The following is a 16,902-nucleotide window of genomic DNA, read 5'->3' as shown; positions in this document are numbered from 1 at the left end:
TTTAAATTTGCTACTTGGATTATTAGTCAACGCCATATTATTGATCTCTTAATTTTAACGGTAGATTAACATTAAAGATCAAAATGAATCATTTTTAATCATACAGGGGCAAAAATGAACCTTTTCAAAGTAGAGAGATCAAAATTAACAAAAACTGAAAGCATAGGGAATAAATGAGTATTTTAAATAAAAATTAATTAATTTTTTCTTATAACAAATCAAAATTAGAAAGAAATGACTCGATAAATATTTTGTATTTGTTGTTTCTTTTGAAAACTTTGATTAATATTCTCATTTTCCAATATTCATTTTCTAAATTTTTTTAATAAAAAAGGCTAGCTTATTGCCGTATTTCCATAAATTATGGTACTCTATACTATTATATTCTTTCAGGAATACGGTTCATATGACAACAGAGATTGGACCGTAAAAGAAGAAGGAAGAACCGAGACCACCGACGACTGGGGTCGCCCTACTTGAGAGCCGACCCCACCTCGACGCCGAGCCCTTCTCGACTTTAGGTCAAGAAGGTTCTTGAATTCTCTACTAGTCCCAGTGCCATTCAATCGATGTTCGGGCCCAAACCTGATAAATGGGCCTGCATGTATCACAACCCATTAAGCCCGACTATTTGGAGGTGACCTAAGGTTGGAGTTCGTGAAATCCTAAGAGGAAGATCAACCATAAATAAAGAGGGAATCGCCCATTGAAGGTAAGTTGAAATACACTCTGTATAACTTGCCTAATTGCTCTCCCATAGCTGACTTTGGCATCGGAGTCCATGTGACAGAAGTCACACCAGTTTAAGGTTACTCGGTTTTGCAGGTAATCAGGTCCCTTGATCATCGAGTTTGACACGCATTTTGGAGAGAACCGAAAAGACCAAAATCCAAACATCAACATATGTTACATCATTTTTGGCTTATAAGGTAAATAATAAATATAGAAAAAAATAACAACTTAAAATTTGAATATTCTATTGAACTATGGCATATTGACAAGTTTGACTTTCAAAAGGACAAAAAGAAAAATAAAATGGGAGGGAGGCCAAAACAAACAAAAGATTCAAAATAGCTGGCAGAGGGAAAAAAGGGGTGCCCCATGTGCCATTCAATTTCTGCCAACTTGCAAAGCTGAATTATTTTTCTCCTAATCCAATCCAATTATTTATTATTGCCCCTTCAAAAATTCCACTTTTACAACCTTATAGTAGGACTCCAATTGCAACACGACACGTGGCGCTCTTATATTCCTCTTCAACTCCTTTGCCAGTGCCAGCCCTTCCTTCCCCTATTTCATAATTTCCATTATCCTAGCTGTATGATTAATATTCACTATATCCACCTTACTTTTCAATATTAATGTTAAGGTAGAAATAAATGACCATAGTCTTAACTATTATTATAGTGCTATATGGTGAAATATATATATTCCACTAGTTGTCTTCAAAAGTGCAATTTTGTTCTTTAAATTTCAAATCAACTGAAGAAAAAAGTTTGTTAGCAAAAGAAAAGAAAAGGGTCAAATCTGCCTAACTATTTTCCTCGTTGCTAAATTGGTTAGTATATAATCTAGGATAAGAAAATATATATAACCTTAATTTGTAAATAAATTCGACTTAAAAAAAGTGTGCCAACTTAAATAGAAATTTTAAACTTTTATTTGCGAGGGATTCTTGTGGGGGTCGAGGTTTGAAATCAAAACCTTTTAGTCAAAAATAAGTGCCTTAACCATTTGAGCTATGCTCGGTTTGACATTGGAGGCATTATTCTTTTTTTTTTTTGGCTTGTTTTTACATGTACAGAATACAAGCATATCGTAAATCCAAAATTAGCAGAGAATTAGGAGTAAAATCAAGGGTGGGATTTTGGGATTAGGTGATCTGATCAGTGATTAGCGAGCTGTGAATTCAAAACAAGGCAGCGGGCGGCAGCGCCGTCTTCACTTTGATTTAATCCCTTGAAAGTTCAAAGCGCGTACACTTGGGCGATGGCTATGGCTATGGCGTCCGTCCCTCTCCTTTAGCCTCTCTTCCATTTTTCTTTTATTTTTCTTCCTCTGTCTCGTCACGTTCGGAATCAGCCCCCTCCCCTAATTTCAGTTTCCCCCTTATTTTAATTCTAATAACTTCCCATTCCCTTCTCTCCTTTTATTTCTCCACGTTACCCTCCGCCCCTTGTATATATCGCTCATTTCCTCCAAATTTCTCTCCCTCTTTGGCCTCCCAGCCCAGATTCCTGCGCCCCGCCGAGGAATTTGAGTTCTCAGGTCTGTTTTCTTTTCTGGGTTTCTCTTCTTTTTCCATGAATCTGCTTTCTGTTCCTCAAAACTGGGTCAAAGATACGACCCTTGATCTGATTTCTTTCTGGATTTACCGCCTCATTGCTGTTTTTCCATGCCAAATTGTTTGCTCTTTCTGGGTTTTCTTTTATGTTGTGAAATTTCATACAAAAAACGAGATTAATGCGTCTAGTAGTAATGTATGTGAACATCTCTGTGGGTTTTGAGTTGGCTTCTGATGCACTTTTTACAAAAGGAGAAGTTCTGTTTGGCGCTAGAGAGAGATTTTGTTTCTGTTCTTTGAAAACATGGACTATTTGTAGATAGATTTCGTTTCCCTTGCATCAGCTGTAGGATTTACTTGTTCATAGTTTAGATCCTTGTATGCTTCTGCAGTTTAGTTTGTTCTAGAGTTGGTTGCTGCACATTTTGTTCATAGTTTCATGAAGTTGTTGAAAAATTTTATCAGGGGGAAATGACGGAGCCAAAGCCATCCACGCCCTTGCTCAGCACTACACCATCCTCCTCCCGAAGCCTCCCTGATTTTAAAAAGTCTGTCAAATTGAAATATGTTAAACTTGGTTATCACTACCTCATCACCCATGGAATGTACCTCTTCCTTTCGCCTCTCGTCGTCGTGATTGCGGCGCAGCTTTCGACATTCTCCCTTCAAGATCTCCATGAAGTTTGGGAGCATCTTCAGTACAATTTAGTTTCAGCCATCCTTTGTTCGACCCTCCTTGTTTTCTTGTCCACCCTCTACTTTCTTACCCGGCCTCGCCCTGTGTACCTTGTTGATTTTTCCTGCTACAAGCCTGATGAATCTCGTAAATGCACGAAAAAGATTTTCATGGATCAATCTAGGATGACGGGGTCATTTACAGAGGACAATCTTCAGTTCCAAAAGAAAATCCTTGAGAGATCTGGACTTGGGGACTCAACCTATCTTCCTGAGGCTGTTCTCAATATTCCTCCAAACCCCTCCATGGGAGAAGCTAGAAAAGAAGCTGAAACTGTGATGTTTGGTGCCATTGACGAGCTTCTAGCTAAGACAAGTGTGAAACCAAAGGATATTGGTATCTTGATTGTGAACTGTAGCTTGTTCAATCCAACACCATCGCTTTCGGCCATGGTCATCAACCACTACAAGCTTAGAGGGAACATCGTTAGTTACAATCTGGGCGGGATGGGGTGCAGTGCAGGCCTAATTTCTATCGACCTTGCAAAACAGCTGCTTCAGGTCCATCCCAATTCTTATGCACTGGTGATTAGCATGGAGAACATAACATTGAACTGGTACTTCGGGAATGACCGATCGAAGCTCGTCTCTAATTGTTTATTTCGGATGGGTGGAGCAGCAATATTGCTCTCGAACAGAAGATCCGAGAGGAGGAGATCCAAGTACCAATTAGTACATACAGTTCGTACCCACAAGGGAGCAGATGATAAGTGCTTTAGCTGTGTTACTCAGGAAGAGGACTCAACAGGTAAGATTGGCGTTACTTTATCAAAAGATCTGATGGCAGTTGCGGGTGATGCGTTGAAGACCAACATCACGACGTTGGGGCCTCTCGTTCTGCCAATGTCGGAGCAGCTTCTCTTCTTCGGTACATTAGTTGGGAAGAAACTCTTCAAAATGAAGATCAAGCCTTACATCCCCGACTTCAAACTGGCCTTTGAACATTTCTGCATTCACGCTGGGGGAAGAGCGGTTTTGGACGAACTGGAGAAGAACTTGCAGCTGTCCGATTGGCATATGGAGCCGTCGAGGATGACACTCTACCGATTCGGGAATACGTCGAGCAGTTCTCTTTGGTATGAATTGGCTTATACAGAAGGGAAAGGCAGAATGAAGAGAGGAGATAGGACATGGCAAATAGCATTTGGTTCAGGGTTCAAGTGCAATAGTGCAGTTTGGAAAGCTCTAAGGACCATAAATCCAGCCAAAGAAAAGAGCCCATGGATGAATGAGATCAACCAGTTTCCAGTTGATGTTCCTAAAATTTCAGTGATTTGAAAACTTAATATTAACTCATTAGTTTTCCATTCTTATCAGTCTCCTCTCAAAACTCAAAATTTGGAGTGTCAACTGCCAACATCTTCCATTGATTTTCCTGTGCTGGTGTTTAAGAATTGACATTTTCTTTTCTTCTAAGCCAGATTATAGAGACAGCTTGGCTTAGTTGGGAGCACAACATTTTGCATCTTTTTACATGGATGCTTTGTGAAAGCCTTCATGTCTTGATTTGTATTGGTTATTGGGGATTGTGGAACTATTCAATTTAGCAGACAATTTGGATGGATCATTCATTTCTACTGCTTAAAACTCTATGCTTCCCATGTTTCACAATCTCTGCTGCATTTGAGATCATCAAAAACTCAATAACGATGCTAAGATCTTTACGAGACGGCTTCTGAAAGTCGAGAATCGAGCGTCGGGCTCGGAGATACAACTACATTTTGGCCTTTTATTAGTCTGTAGTAGGCAAAATAGGACCAAAATAAAGATCACTATCAAAAGACAAATTCCTCTCCCACAAGAAATCTTAAGGAGCAAGTGAAAACATCAAAAGATGCGTCTTTCTTTCCTTTTGGTTACTACTGCTTGAATTAATTTCTGTGGTTACTTGGTTTCTGATTTAGGATGAAATTATCCATTTTTTACTTTTTGGTATATTTAATTTAATGGAAAATATTTATTTGTAAACATGTGATACATGCAGCCAAAAATGTTAATAATAAAAGGAAGCAGCACCAAACAGAAACAGGAAGGATTCTGTGGCTGTCATAATCATAAATATGTTGTCAGGCTTTTTTGGCAATTACTTATTTTATTTAAAATTTGACAAATCAAAAAATCAAATTGTCTCACGGAACCCGAGAAACAGCGTAGAACACCGAATGCCATTGCCAATCAAATGCTGAATATACCCATTTTTAAGATGACACAGTTTCTTCCTCTGAAGGCGACATAACTATTCTATTATGAAGTATGTTATTAAGTATAAATAGCATTTAATTCACAATCATTAGACAACCAATTGGATAATAATGGGTTGAACCAGAAACTAAAGTTTTAATTACATTCCTAGACTTTAACTATCTTATTCAGTGTATTTATTTTGACAAAAATTTTATTAGTTAAATTTTAAATGAAGTAAATTTCTACCCATGCATTGCCCAGCTGCTTAAAAGGTTAACATATTCAAGAATCTTGGGATCTACACTTATTTTCAACTTCTCGAAGAATTTTTGTATAAGTTACGACTTCGATTATGGAAAGAGAGATTTGACTATGATTCACTAACGTCCATTACTGGAGCTTCACTCACCGCTGACTCTTATTCCCCTTATGCACATAATTGAGCTTGGAACTCCTAGAAAATTACCAAAATACGGTGTTCTCTTCTCTTTGATTTGGACTTGGTTGGTAGACACCTTTTTCAAAATTGATGGCATTAAAAAAGTTTTGTATTGACAATAACCAATATAATAAAAGAGGTCTTTAAAGGCAAAAGTATGATCTTGGTATGGGTTGCTCCCAACTCATATTTCTGCTCCTCAGACAACTGGATGTGCGAATCTTGTTCTACTATTAGGGATGTTCATTTTCTCGAGGAGATGAGAGGTCTTTCCCATCCTCATTCCCCTGCCATGCCTCACATTTTTTTAATATATATACACTAAAACAATCTTATTGTTCTCTCAATATATAAATATAGTAAAAAAATTTATATTTTTCTACCCACCCACCCAATATATACAGAGGAGGAATAGACAATCTAAATGATCATTAGAAGTTGAGCAATTACTGAGGAATTTCTTTAGAAAAAATATTTAATTGAGAAATAACTTAAAAAAAAATTAATGCCAAAGAATTCTAATCTTCTCTCGGATATCTAAGAAAGTGGAAAATTTTGAAGGGATGGAAAATTAAATGGGGTGGGTAAAGGGACGGAACATCCCTATATACCCGCATCATTTCTTTAAAAATATTTGAAAATAAAGAATTCAAATTCTCATGTGCATAGTGCCTTGGTGGAGGATCCGTGGACATTCTTGGAGTTATAAATTTTGTTACAACGATCAAAACATTGAAATCCTTTAGAAAACATTAGTTTCCACATAGAGTTATAAATTTTGTTAGAACGATCAAAATATTGAAACCCTTTAATTTTGTTAGAACGATCAAAACATTGAAACCCTTTAGAAAACATTAGTTTCCACAAAGTGCAAGCTTCCTGCGTAGCTAGGCCAAAGACATAAAAAAACATCATCACTATTTGTTTTATAGTCGAATATGGACTCGGTATATTCTTTTTTTTAGTATGCTGTCATGAGCAACTCTAATATGAATGCATCCTTTTGTTTTCTATCACGATCTATTACTAGAAAATCGAAATGTTAAAAGGTAGACTCGATATCATAGAAATCTAATTTGAGATTGATGTCGAAATCAAAATTTGCTACAAACGATTTTGATTTTTTGATCTCACCTCATCAAAATGCTATATGAAATGAAGCACAGGTATCACAATTGCATTTTTCACGTCGGCCGTAGAACCATTGGCAAACAAACGAATATCCAATGAGTCATAGGCCCAATGGACTATAAGATAAGGCCCAATTACTAAAACCCATTTTGATTGAACACAAGTTTCTAGTCTATGAATCTTCTAAAATGAAATAGAAATAGTAAAATATAAATCTTGGAAAATTTCAATCTTATTGGACTTAGCTTAACTACAAGAAGGTGGAATAGAACTGAACTGCTCCCAATTCCCAAAGTTGGATTGCCAACTTTGGCCGACTGAGAACCATGACCAGCTTTCTTCACGTAATTGCTCTTCAATAAGGTCCTCTTGCTACAATGACAATGGTTAAAAATCTAAAAATAGAAACATTTAATGTGCATACGACAATGACAGAACAAAAAAAAAAAAAAAACAAAACACGTTCACTTGAGACAAGCAGTCCACTCCCCACCATATACTGCAGAATTGACTAAAACTGTATACAAAAATCAGCGAAGTCCATATCTCACAAAACACCAACTGTGTAGGATGGATCAAGCTCAAAAGCTCGGCTGCTTCCCATCTCGACAAATGGAGATATGGCGTCACTCATTTCCCGTCTCTTCCTTCTCTCTCGCCCTCCCCTCGTCTGCAATGTTGAATCCCTCGATCTTGCGTGAAACCTCATCTGCACTTACCTTTACTTTTCCAATAGATCCATTGACCAGGGCTTCATCCGAGTCGTCCTGTGTTAGAGGACCTGTCTGCCATATCCTAATGGTTCCGTCCTCGGATCCTGAGGCATAGGATTCCCCTCCGGGTGCGAAGCGCAAGCAATGAACAGGTCCGTGATGACCCTTATTACATGCTGCATCCACAGTTAAAGCGAGGCATTCTTCAGCAAAAGAAAACAGAACCTCACAGGAAACAATCAAATCTTTTTGGCAAACGAAAAGGAAAAAGAATTATATTATAGTTTACCTATCTCATCACCGGTATGAAAATCAAATACATGGATCCACATATCCTCTCCACCCGCAATGAACTTCATCCCATACTTAGGTTCCAGTGAAGCAGATTCTACAGTGCAAGGCATGTTGTAGCTCTTGACTAAGCCAAAGCTGTAAAAAAAACATAGAAAAACATCACAAGGAGAATATAGAATTTAACAGTAACACTCGTTAAGCATTACACTTACTGATTTGCATCCCAAAATTTAACAGTAGATCCATCAGCAGTTGTGATATACCGTCCATCCTGACTTACTTCTGCACTAGTCACCGATGATTTGGTTTCAAGTGTTTGAACTATTTGGCCACTTCTTACGTCCCATAACCTGTATGGAAATGACCAAATTTAGGAGCTACCAAAATATCCAAATAATGATAATATAGAATACATTTCCATGCAGTTTGAGAAGGCAGATTAACACCCAGCAACATATACCTGACACCTCCCATGTCTGTGCAAGAACTTAAAATTGTCTGATCACTGTGAAGCCATGTAACAGTTCTTACGGAACCAGGGGATTTATCCACTTCTCTTGGAGGTGCATCTGGACGATTCATATCATATATCCGTAGTACCTTCTCCAGACCACCAGTCAATAAAAGGTTTGTATCCTGAAACATTTTACAAAACGCATTAAGAGAAAAGAGAGAGAAATTCATTTTAAATTGAAGCATATCAGAATGAAAAAAGATGAGGCTCAAAGTGCCATAATCACTTCACATCATCACAAGATGATAATTATGATATGGTAAGTAACAGTTAAAGCTCAGATAGTGCCACAATCATTTCCGCATGAGAAGCAAGTCAAAGAAACAACCAATGAGTCCCAACATTATAAAGGTCTTATCAATAAGGAATCAAAATCATGGATCCACAAGAAGTGAATTTATTATTATTTTCTTATACACATCTCTAGGTGTTCAACTTATGCGCAACCCAACTGATCAACTAATCTTATGGAACAATCGTCTCATCTCATCCTATAAGTTGTTTTTTTATATTTATTTTTTTCAGGGAGGGGGTAAGAAACAGTGTATTAGGCTAGGTAGGTGGTCACCATAAGATTAATTACATGGTATTTCTAGAATAATTCTTAATGTCAAAAGATTCACCAATGTTTTGATAGTTAATTCCAATGTTAATTATTAGGAAATGATCATATGACACAAGCATAGTGTGTGTATTGAAAATGTCAATCTGTGATATAAAAAAAATTAAATAAAATAATAAATAATAAAAGACACTATTAAGAACATGCTTAAAGTACCTCCGAGAAAGCACAGGCACGAACAATATGCTTGTGCTCGAATGAGTGTAGTTCATCTCCAGTTAATGCATCCCATACTTTACTGTTAGTTCAATAACAAATATGGAAGATCCTATTAATGATTTCAACCTCCATCATTGTTCACAAAATCAATTGAAAGAAATGTATCACCTTCTACTTGGAACAGAGTCATATTTAACAAACAAAATTATGGCATAAAAATAAAACACATGAATAATCCATCATCCATCATGATATCTTTAAGTCATACTAAAACCATCAAAACGAATTTCAATAACTCTACCAAATGTTTTAGGAGAGGGGAGGCAGTAAGGAGGTGGTGCAATATTAGAGGAAGTGTAGAAGACCACAATGAGTAACTCAGCCAAAAAGGCCATGGTTCCAAACGCACTAGCAAGGGGCATGCCAGAACTTAGCAAAAGCAAGTGTCCAGATAACGTGATGCCAAATGATGTAGTTATATGATAAAGTATAGACAGTAAGCCTTAGCAGACAGTGAATCAGTGAGGATTTAAGTTGGTCACAGATAAGCCGATAAAATACAGACTATTAAATATATTACCAATTATTGTAATGGCTGTATTTGCTTACTGTATTTTTAGAGAAATGTACAAATAAAATTATGAACTAATTTAGTTTTATGTTAATAACTTTTATTCTTTGCTAAATAAAAAATTTACATAGAATGATCTTTCATAATCATAATTTCAATAAAAAGCAGAAGAGTACTCACACATACGATTCATCATTGAACATAAACCACTGCTTCAAGAAAATAAAGAGTAAAAGATTACCTATTTTGAACTATATTAGGGCCCTTTCAATTTCCCATTTTTTAAAATTTCATTCTGCATCAAACAACTCATCTACTTTTCTCAAAATAAAACACATAGGAAATTGAAAATGTTAAAAAGGAATACATATAGCAGAGTAAACCGTAAAGCAGAAGCATGGGAAATAAAGTAAGAAGGGAAACAAGGAATAATAAGGACGAAATCCAAATCTTAGTTGATCAGTTAATAAATTACGAGAAAAGTTAAGAAAAATCCCTGGTCCCCATCCATGTTATACACATGAAGAGCTCCTCCTCTCACTTTTGGGAGAAGATATCTTGATCATATACTGCATACAATGCTATGACCCACAAAAACCAATAATACAGCAGTTCTTGAAAAGAATCATGGAAACCAGTGAAAAAGACATACGCAGAAAAATCAGCAGAACCAGTAGCAGCACGTAAAGCATTGGTATCCAGGCAACAACTCCAAACTGCGCCTTTATGACCTTCAAATGTGCCAATCCAGTCGCCAGTTTCTCCATTTCTGAGCATGGGGTTGGAATCTGAATGGCGCAAGAAGAGCTTATTCAGAGTCAACCCACGATATTAAAGTGTGGATTATGCATTGTGCAAATAACCAACACAACACACATCGATTTCACCGAATCTTCATCTATAAAGGCAAAAAAAGGCAAAGTCCACATCTACCATAGATATCGATAAAAGTAAAAAATACTGTCACTGAACACGCACGATCCAAAATCATTTCACACCCGTAAACTGATGATGATCGAAATTAACAGCACGCAGAAACTTCCGTGATTCATGAATCAAAAATCAAAAAGCAAAAAAATTGTTATCCTGACACATACCCTTGCTGGCACTGATGAGGAAGAATCCATCCGGCGTAACAGGGCTATAAAACAGATCCACAACCGGTCGAGAATGGCCATGGCACACAAGGGGAACAGCCACTCTCTTCTTATCCATATCTCACAAAATTCAACTACTCTACAGTCCTATAAAACCTAACCTAAACTATAGATTTCCTCTTTATTTATTCGTTTAAACCTGTATTCTAAAAAACAAATAACGAAATCAAAACCCTAAAGCCGCAAATCCTCACAAATCCACAACCAACTGTAAGCAGGAAGACGGCGATCAGTAAAATCAAGGTAAGCTGTTTGAATTGTGATCGAACGAGAATTGGAGAGAGAAATGGCGGTATATAACACAGGTGAGAACGCTAACAACTGAGCTAACACCCACACCTCCTAACCCTCTGAAATGGCTCTGATAAAATCAAAATCTAAACCCAAATCAAATTACACCGAAGAAGACGAAAAATCAAAGAAAAAAAGTTATAAAAGGAAAATCTAAAATTGAAAAACAAAAACAGAGCTTCCTAGAGAAGGGCTAGGCGCAACCATAACTGGCTTCACACCCGATCTTATATAACCTTGAAAACTGAAAAAAGACTTCGTTTTTTTATTTTTTGTTTTGTTTTGTTTGGGGTTTACTTTTCTCCTTCTGGGCCGGTAGTTTTGGGTGGGCCTGCAATGAGATGGGCTTTAACGTAAAGGATCCGGCCCATTAAGACGCCGAGGCCCGTGTCGTCGTTCTTTTCTTTGCCGAAAGCGCAAGAAACCGGGAAATCGACCTCCATTTCAGGACATTGATACGAGAACGAAATCGCATTCTTCTGAGTTACTGATCTTTGTTCAAATCTCGATCATCAAGAAAGAGAACTTCAATTTCTAAAGGGGTTTCCAATGGCGACAATGGAGGTCGAGAACCAGCAAGCGACGTTAGCGTCGGTGGATACTTGCTCGGCGAAGCAGGCCACGAAACAAGGTGAGGGTCTGAGGCAGTACTATCTGCAGCATATTCACGAGCTCCAGCTCCAGGTCCGTCAAAAGACCCATAATTTGAATCGTCTTGAAGCTCAGCGGAATGAGCTGAATTCGAAAGGTAACAATCGATTTTGAATTTTAAGTTTTTAGTTTGCGTCCAAGCTTTGTGGGTTTTTGGGTAATTAAGGTTGTCGTCGACATGAACGTGGTTCGGATTTTAGGGCTCTTAGTTATTTGCAGCCAATTTGAATTACTTGTTTTTGTTTTTCTCAATTACCTCATTATGGGGTTCCAAGAGTAGGAGTCAGTCCACAAATGTCATACCTTTGGTTTACTTCTCTGAAGAATGATTATATAACTATGCAGCTGAAAGAGTTGAACCCCAAGCAATTTTACTGAGAAAAGTGATTTTTTTTCCTTAAAAAAAAAAAAAAAACTTGAATACTTCGAAAGAAGATACATGAACAATTAACTAGTTCTCTTTTATTATTATTATTTTTAGTTGCCCTTCCCACATCCCTCCTTAAACGAACGAAGTGATCTTGAAATTGAGTTTTTGTCACTCTTTTTCATTTACCGCTTGGTGGTGCCTTAGAAGCTGAAATATGTTGGGTGAAGAAGCCATATGTCTTGATCTGGTTTTCTTGGAATTAAAATTTTCTAGGATCCCAACCAACTTCATTTCCAGAGAGCAATTAAGACTGGTAATTGATGAGTGATGAAAACCCTTCTTACTTTTTCATATCTAAAACATCCTACTACTAATTTATTATTCAACTTTTATTTATTATCCTCTTCAAGTAACTGCCTGACTGTATATCTCTACTTATATTCTGCTTTAGATCTTGCAAGAATATTGCATAACTTTTTAATGGGAATCTTAAAAATTAAATTTCTGATACTGGATTCTCAACTCTGTTATTTTTAAGAAGTTTACTTATGGTTTCGCCATGGAATTTACCCTGTTACTTCAAAAATAAGATTAACCAGAACAAGTGGATTATTAAGAAGATAACATAGAAACAGTGGTTTTGAACTCATATAATAAAACAAGGTATTAATACTAGTGTTTTTCCCCATTCATTTTTAATCTGCTTAGTTTAAAATATACTTCTATTGCCTGGGAGTCCCAACCCAACATTTGTCTGTTTGAATTTAGAATTTATTTTAGGCTACTGCATTTATAACTAGTATTATTATTTACAGTGCGCATGCTCCGGGAAGAGCTTCAGCTGCTTCAAGAGCCAGGATCCTATGTTGGTGAAGTTGTTAAGGTCATGGGAAAGAACAAGGTTTTAGTCAAGGTGAGTGGCTCTTTATTGTTGGAAGAGGCCTTTTCTTGTTTCTTTGTTCAGATGCATTACTGGTCTCTTTACCTCCATCACTCCCTCCTGCACTCAGATACATGTTTTTAATACATAAGAACTCCTGTTTGAAAACTCATTCTGTGTAAAGTTCAATATTCTGGAATTAAATGGTGAAGATGAGCTTAAAATGCATATCATCGAATCCATCATTAAAGTGCATATCATCAATCCATCATTGAAGTGCTGAGACTTGACTACTGGTACTTGCTGGGAAACAGAACCTGGCTATTTGATGCTTCAAAGAATTAGCATTGGCATCCTATTATGTTGAACAATTCAAAACTTATATCTATGGCAATACAATCTTAGAAGGTCGATTCCAAAACATTCAATTTCAACTAGCATATTGGGATTTTTTCCCCTCAACTTATCTTTATTCACCAGCGCAGGTTCATCCAGAAGGGAAATATGTTGTTGATATTGACAAAAGTATCGATATCACAAAAATCACACCTTCAACTAGAGTTGCTCTCCGTAATGACAGCTATGTTCTTCATTTAATCTTGCCAAGCAAAGTAGATCCCCTTGTTAATCTTATGAAAGTTGAAAAGGTTCCTGATTCTACTTATGATATGATTGGTGGTCTTGACCAACAAATAAAAGAAATAAAAGAGGTTTGTATGTTGTAAATAGTTTTCTTATTTATGTTCACCATTCTTCGGTCAATAATCTGTAAGTTCTGAAATATAATATCAATCTGCAGGTTATTGAACTCCCCATTAAGCATCCTGAACTATTTGAGAGCCTTGGAATAGCCCAACCAAAGGTATTATAACATGCAACGATGTTTATTGCTTAACTAGTTTCTTTTGGCATATGTTGCTCCTATCAAATATTTATCTCTCACCATGCACTTCAAATAGGGGGTCTTGCTTTATGGACCACCTGGTACAGGGAAGACACTGTTGGCTAGGGCAGTGGCTCACCATACCGATTGTACTTTCATCAGGGTTTCTGGGTCTGAATTGGTCCAGAAATATATTGGAGAAGGCTCTAGAATGGTCAGAGAGCTTTTTGTTATGGCCAGGTTTGTTTTGATATTTTCTTCAGTGTTTTCGTTATTGATTCTTCCTGTGAGTGTTGTTGACCGAGACCCTAACCTCCTTGCTTCTATCTCTTCTATGTATGTATGGGGACTTTTTTTCTCGCTGCTTGTTACTTACTAGAATCTAAATCAGAAACACGCCTTCAGGTGCAAAAGTTTTATTGGGAAATGGGTAGTAATTGTCTAGGATTTTGGTTTCCACCCATGAAAACCTTCCAAGTTCTACCAAACAGCCCAGAAAATATGGTGGCAGAAACCAAACAAGGACAAGATTATATCTTTAGTATTTTTATTGTTCTCACCGCAATCATTTCTTGGCTTTCCTTGCAGGGAGCATGCTCCTTCAATCATTTTCATGGATGAAATTGATAGCATTGGGTCTGCTCGAATGGAATCTGGGAGTGGTAATGGTGACAGTGAGGTGCAGCGGACTATGTTGGAACTTCTTAACCAGCTTGATGGATTTGAAGCATCAAATAAGATCAAGGTACAATACATAACTCCATATGTGAAGGATGTTAAATATGCCATTTAGAATATCTTATGACCAACATTGAATAAACCATACTCTAGTTTTTGTTGAAAATGATTTTAAATGTCAAAGGAGGTAGCCTTGAGGCTTATTCACTTGAAGGGGTGAGGTTTATCACTGACTTGAAAGCCTTCTAAAACATTGAAATATTTTGTCCTGTTTGTACTGAAGTCCATGCAGTTCGTGGAAACTTAATGACTTTTAGATATCTTAGTATTGATCAAGACCATTCGGGAGTAAGATTATCTTAAGGTTGGTTCTTACTGCCTGTACTTTTTACAGGTCTTGATGGCCACAAATAGGATTGATATTCTGGATCAAGCCCTCCTAAGGCCAGGACGAATTGACAGGAAGATTGAATTCCCAAATCCTAACGAGGATGTAAGTACCATTTCTTTCAGAATATATACTTGTTATCTAAAGTGTCTTATAGGAGTACAATGAACTTTTCTTTATTCAACTTTGTGACTTTTTCTGAAGCACTCTTGTCCTTGAAGGAATTACAAATTTGTTTGTGATAGTAAGAATGGCCATTTTGTCTTTTCGGTTTATTCGTACTGTAATAATTTGAGATTACTTTCAGATGCCTTGAGGCTTGCCATTGATTATCAGTTAGAAATGGGGTAACTCATACTATATTGATATATAGTGACATTCAGTTAAATATGAATGCAGTCCCGGTTTGATATCTTGAAAATTCATTCGCGGAAAATGAATTTGATGCGCGGGATTGATTTGAAGAAAATCGCAGAGAAGATGAATGGTGCATCTGGTGCAGAGCTCAAGGTATATCTGTTGTATGTGATGATATAATATGGTGTGTCAGTGTTGATCTTCTGTACATATCTTTTGAATTTTTATGATGACTATTTTGTGTTTTCATTCTGCAGGCCGTGTGCACAGAAGCAGGGATGTTTGCCTTGAGGGAAAGAAGGGTTCATGTGACTCAGGAAGATTTCGAGATGGCGGTTGCCAAGGTAATGAAGAAGGAATCCGAGAAGAACATGTCGTTGCGAAAGCTGTGGAAGTAGAATCGCCGCACAAGTCGGCACATGCGTGGCAAGTTTCAAATATTGCTTACCCTTTTATTTTTCTGAATTCTTCACCTCACCTGGGCTGCTTGGAGAATGTTGATGAACTTGGTTATCTGCCTTAAATGATGTTTTCTTAGTCGTCGACTCTTTATCCGTCTATGGATCTTGTAACTTAAAAAAATCTTCCCCTGCAACATTTCTTTTGCCATCTCTGAATGTGATGACAAGTTGGCTGTAGGTGGTGAGGAATTATCAATTGGCTTATAATTTGGAAGTTTGTTCTTCATTTACTTGATTTCATTCTGGTATTTTCTGTCATTTGGCGTGGAGAGAGAGATTTCCATTAATTCATGTTGTCTATGTTGTCTATCTGAGTCGGATACTGAAAAACGAGAACGGTTAGTCTTTGTTGTTCAAAGAGTTTCAATTTAGTCCTTTATGTTTTAACTTTTTTTCAATTGTATCTTTTTCACCATGCTGGTATGGTATTTGGTGAAATATTATAAATTTAAAGAAAAAGTTAAAAGTTTGATGAAGGTTTTTAATTCTTCCCCTAAATATTTCAGAAATTAAAAAAATTAACTTTTCCTTCTTTAGATAACTTAATTCCTCTTTAAATTTAGGTAGTTCCAAAGTGTCAGCTTTGTGTTTCAAGGTATACCTCGCCTTTTCTAAAGTGCCATTACTTGCCCTTTGCTGTATAAACTTATCACCCGTCAATTTTAATATTCATCGATGAAAACTATCTGAACTTAAAACATAGGTCAAATTGAAATTTTTAAATAATATGAACTAAGTTGAAAAAAAAAGGTTACTCCAACATTTCATACTAAAACATATATTTAGGGTAAAAATATTTTGACATCAATATTTGACCTAAATCAATCAGGAAGTAAGTTAATTGGAGAGGGACAGTGGGTGTGCAATTCACCTTAGATGGGTATAATTTTGACTGAGTTGTAAATTCACTATTTCATGTTTAAAATGTAAGTTCTTTTTTCTTTTTATCAAAAAAAAAAAAAAGAAAGTGAACAAGTAAATTAATTGACTGGCAAAATATTAGCAATTCATATTTTGACAATAATTTTAAAGAGCTAATGTTTTTATCATATAATAATGATATAGAAGAGAAACCTCCCAAGACTCAAAGACGTAAAAGTAACAAATGTAAAAATGAAAGAAAAAATTATTGGACGAGGT

General features: G+C 36.6%; 3 protein-coding genes across 3 annotated transcripts; 2 read left to right on the top strand and 1 right to left on the bottom strand.

The window, feature by feature from the left end:
- The first annotated feature begins 1,964 nt into the window (after nucleotides 1-1,964).
- Nucleotides 1,965-4,586, top strand: KCS11 (3-ketoacyl-CoA synthase 11). The gene is made up of 2 exons (XM_022289300.2): nucleotides 1,965-2,268; nucleotides 2,750-4,586. Exon 2 carries the CDS (start codon nucleotides 2,756-2,758, stop codon nucleotides 4,295-4,297), a length of 1,542 nt encoding a protein of 513 aa, XP_022144992.1. The 5' UTR covers nucleotides 1,965-2,268; nucleotides 2,750-2,755; the 3' UTR covers nucleotides 4,298-4,586.
- A 2,403-nt stretch (nucleotides 4,587-6,989) lies between these two features.
- Nucleotides 6,990-11,310, bottom strand: LOC111014534 (uncharacterized). The gene is made up of 7 exons (XM_022289314.2): nucleotides 10,744-11,310; nucleotides 10,299-10,434; nucleotides 9,073-9,154; nucleotides 8,241-8,416; nucleotides 7,993-8,130; nucleotides 7,776-7,915; nucleotides 6,990-7,662 (listed from the first exon to the last, which is right to left on the bottom strand). Exons 1-7 carry the CDS (start codon nucleotides 10,859-10,861, stop codon nucleotides 7,400-7,402), a joined length of 1,053 nt encoding a protein of 350 aa, XP_022145006.1. The 5' UTR covers nucleotides 10,862-11,310; the 3' UTR covers nucleotides 6,990-7,399.
- Nucleotides 11,311-11,519: 209 nt separating this feature from the next.
- LOC111014533 (26S proteasome regulatory subunit 8 homolog A) lies at nucleotides 11,520-15,988 on the top strand. The gene is made up of 9 exons (XM_022289313.2): nucleotides 11,520-11,842; nucleotides 12,931-13,028; nucleotides 13,481-13,705; nucleotides 13,795-13,857; nucleotides 13,955-14,118; nucleotides 14,467-14,623; nucleotides 14,951-15,049; nucleotides 15,344-15,454; nucleotides 15,559-15,988. Exons 1-9 carry the CDS (start codon nucleotides 11,644-11,646, stop codon nucleotides 15,697-15,699), a joined length of 1,257 nt encoding a protein of 418 aa, XP_022145005.1. The 5' UTR covers nucleotides 11,520-11,643; the 3' UTR covers nucleotides 15,700-15,988.
- The last annotated feature ends 914 nt before the right edge of the window (nucleotides 15,989-16,902 follow it).

The sequence above is a fragment of the Momordica charantia genome, assembly GCF_013281855.1.
Source record: "Momordica charantia cultivar OHB3-1 chromosome 6 unlocalized genomic scaffold, Mcharantia_2.0 BLBB01000006.1, whole genome shotgun sequence".
NCBI classification, from domain to species: Eukaryota; Viridiplantae; Streptophyta; class Magnoliopsida; order Cucurbitales; family Cucurbitaceae; genus Momordica; species Momordica charantia.
This window is presented reverse-complemented; position numbering and strand designations above follow the sequence as displayed.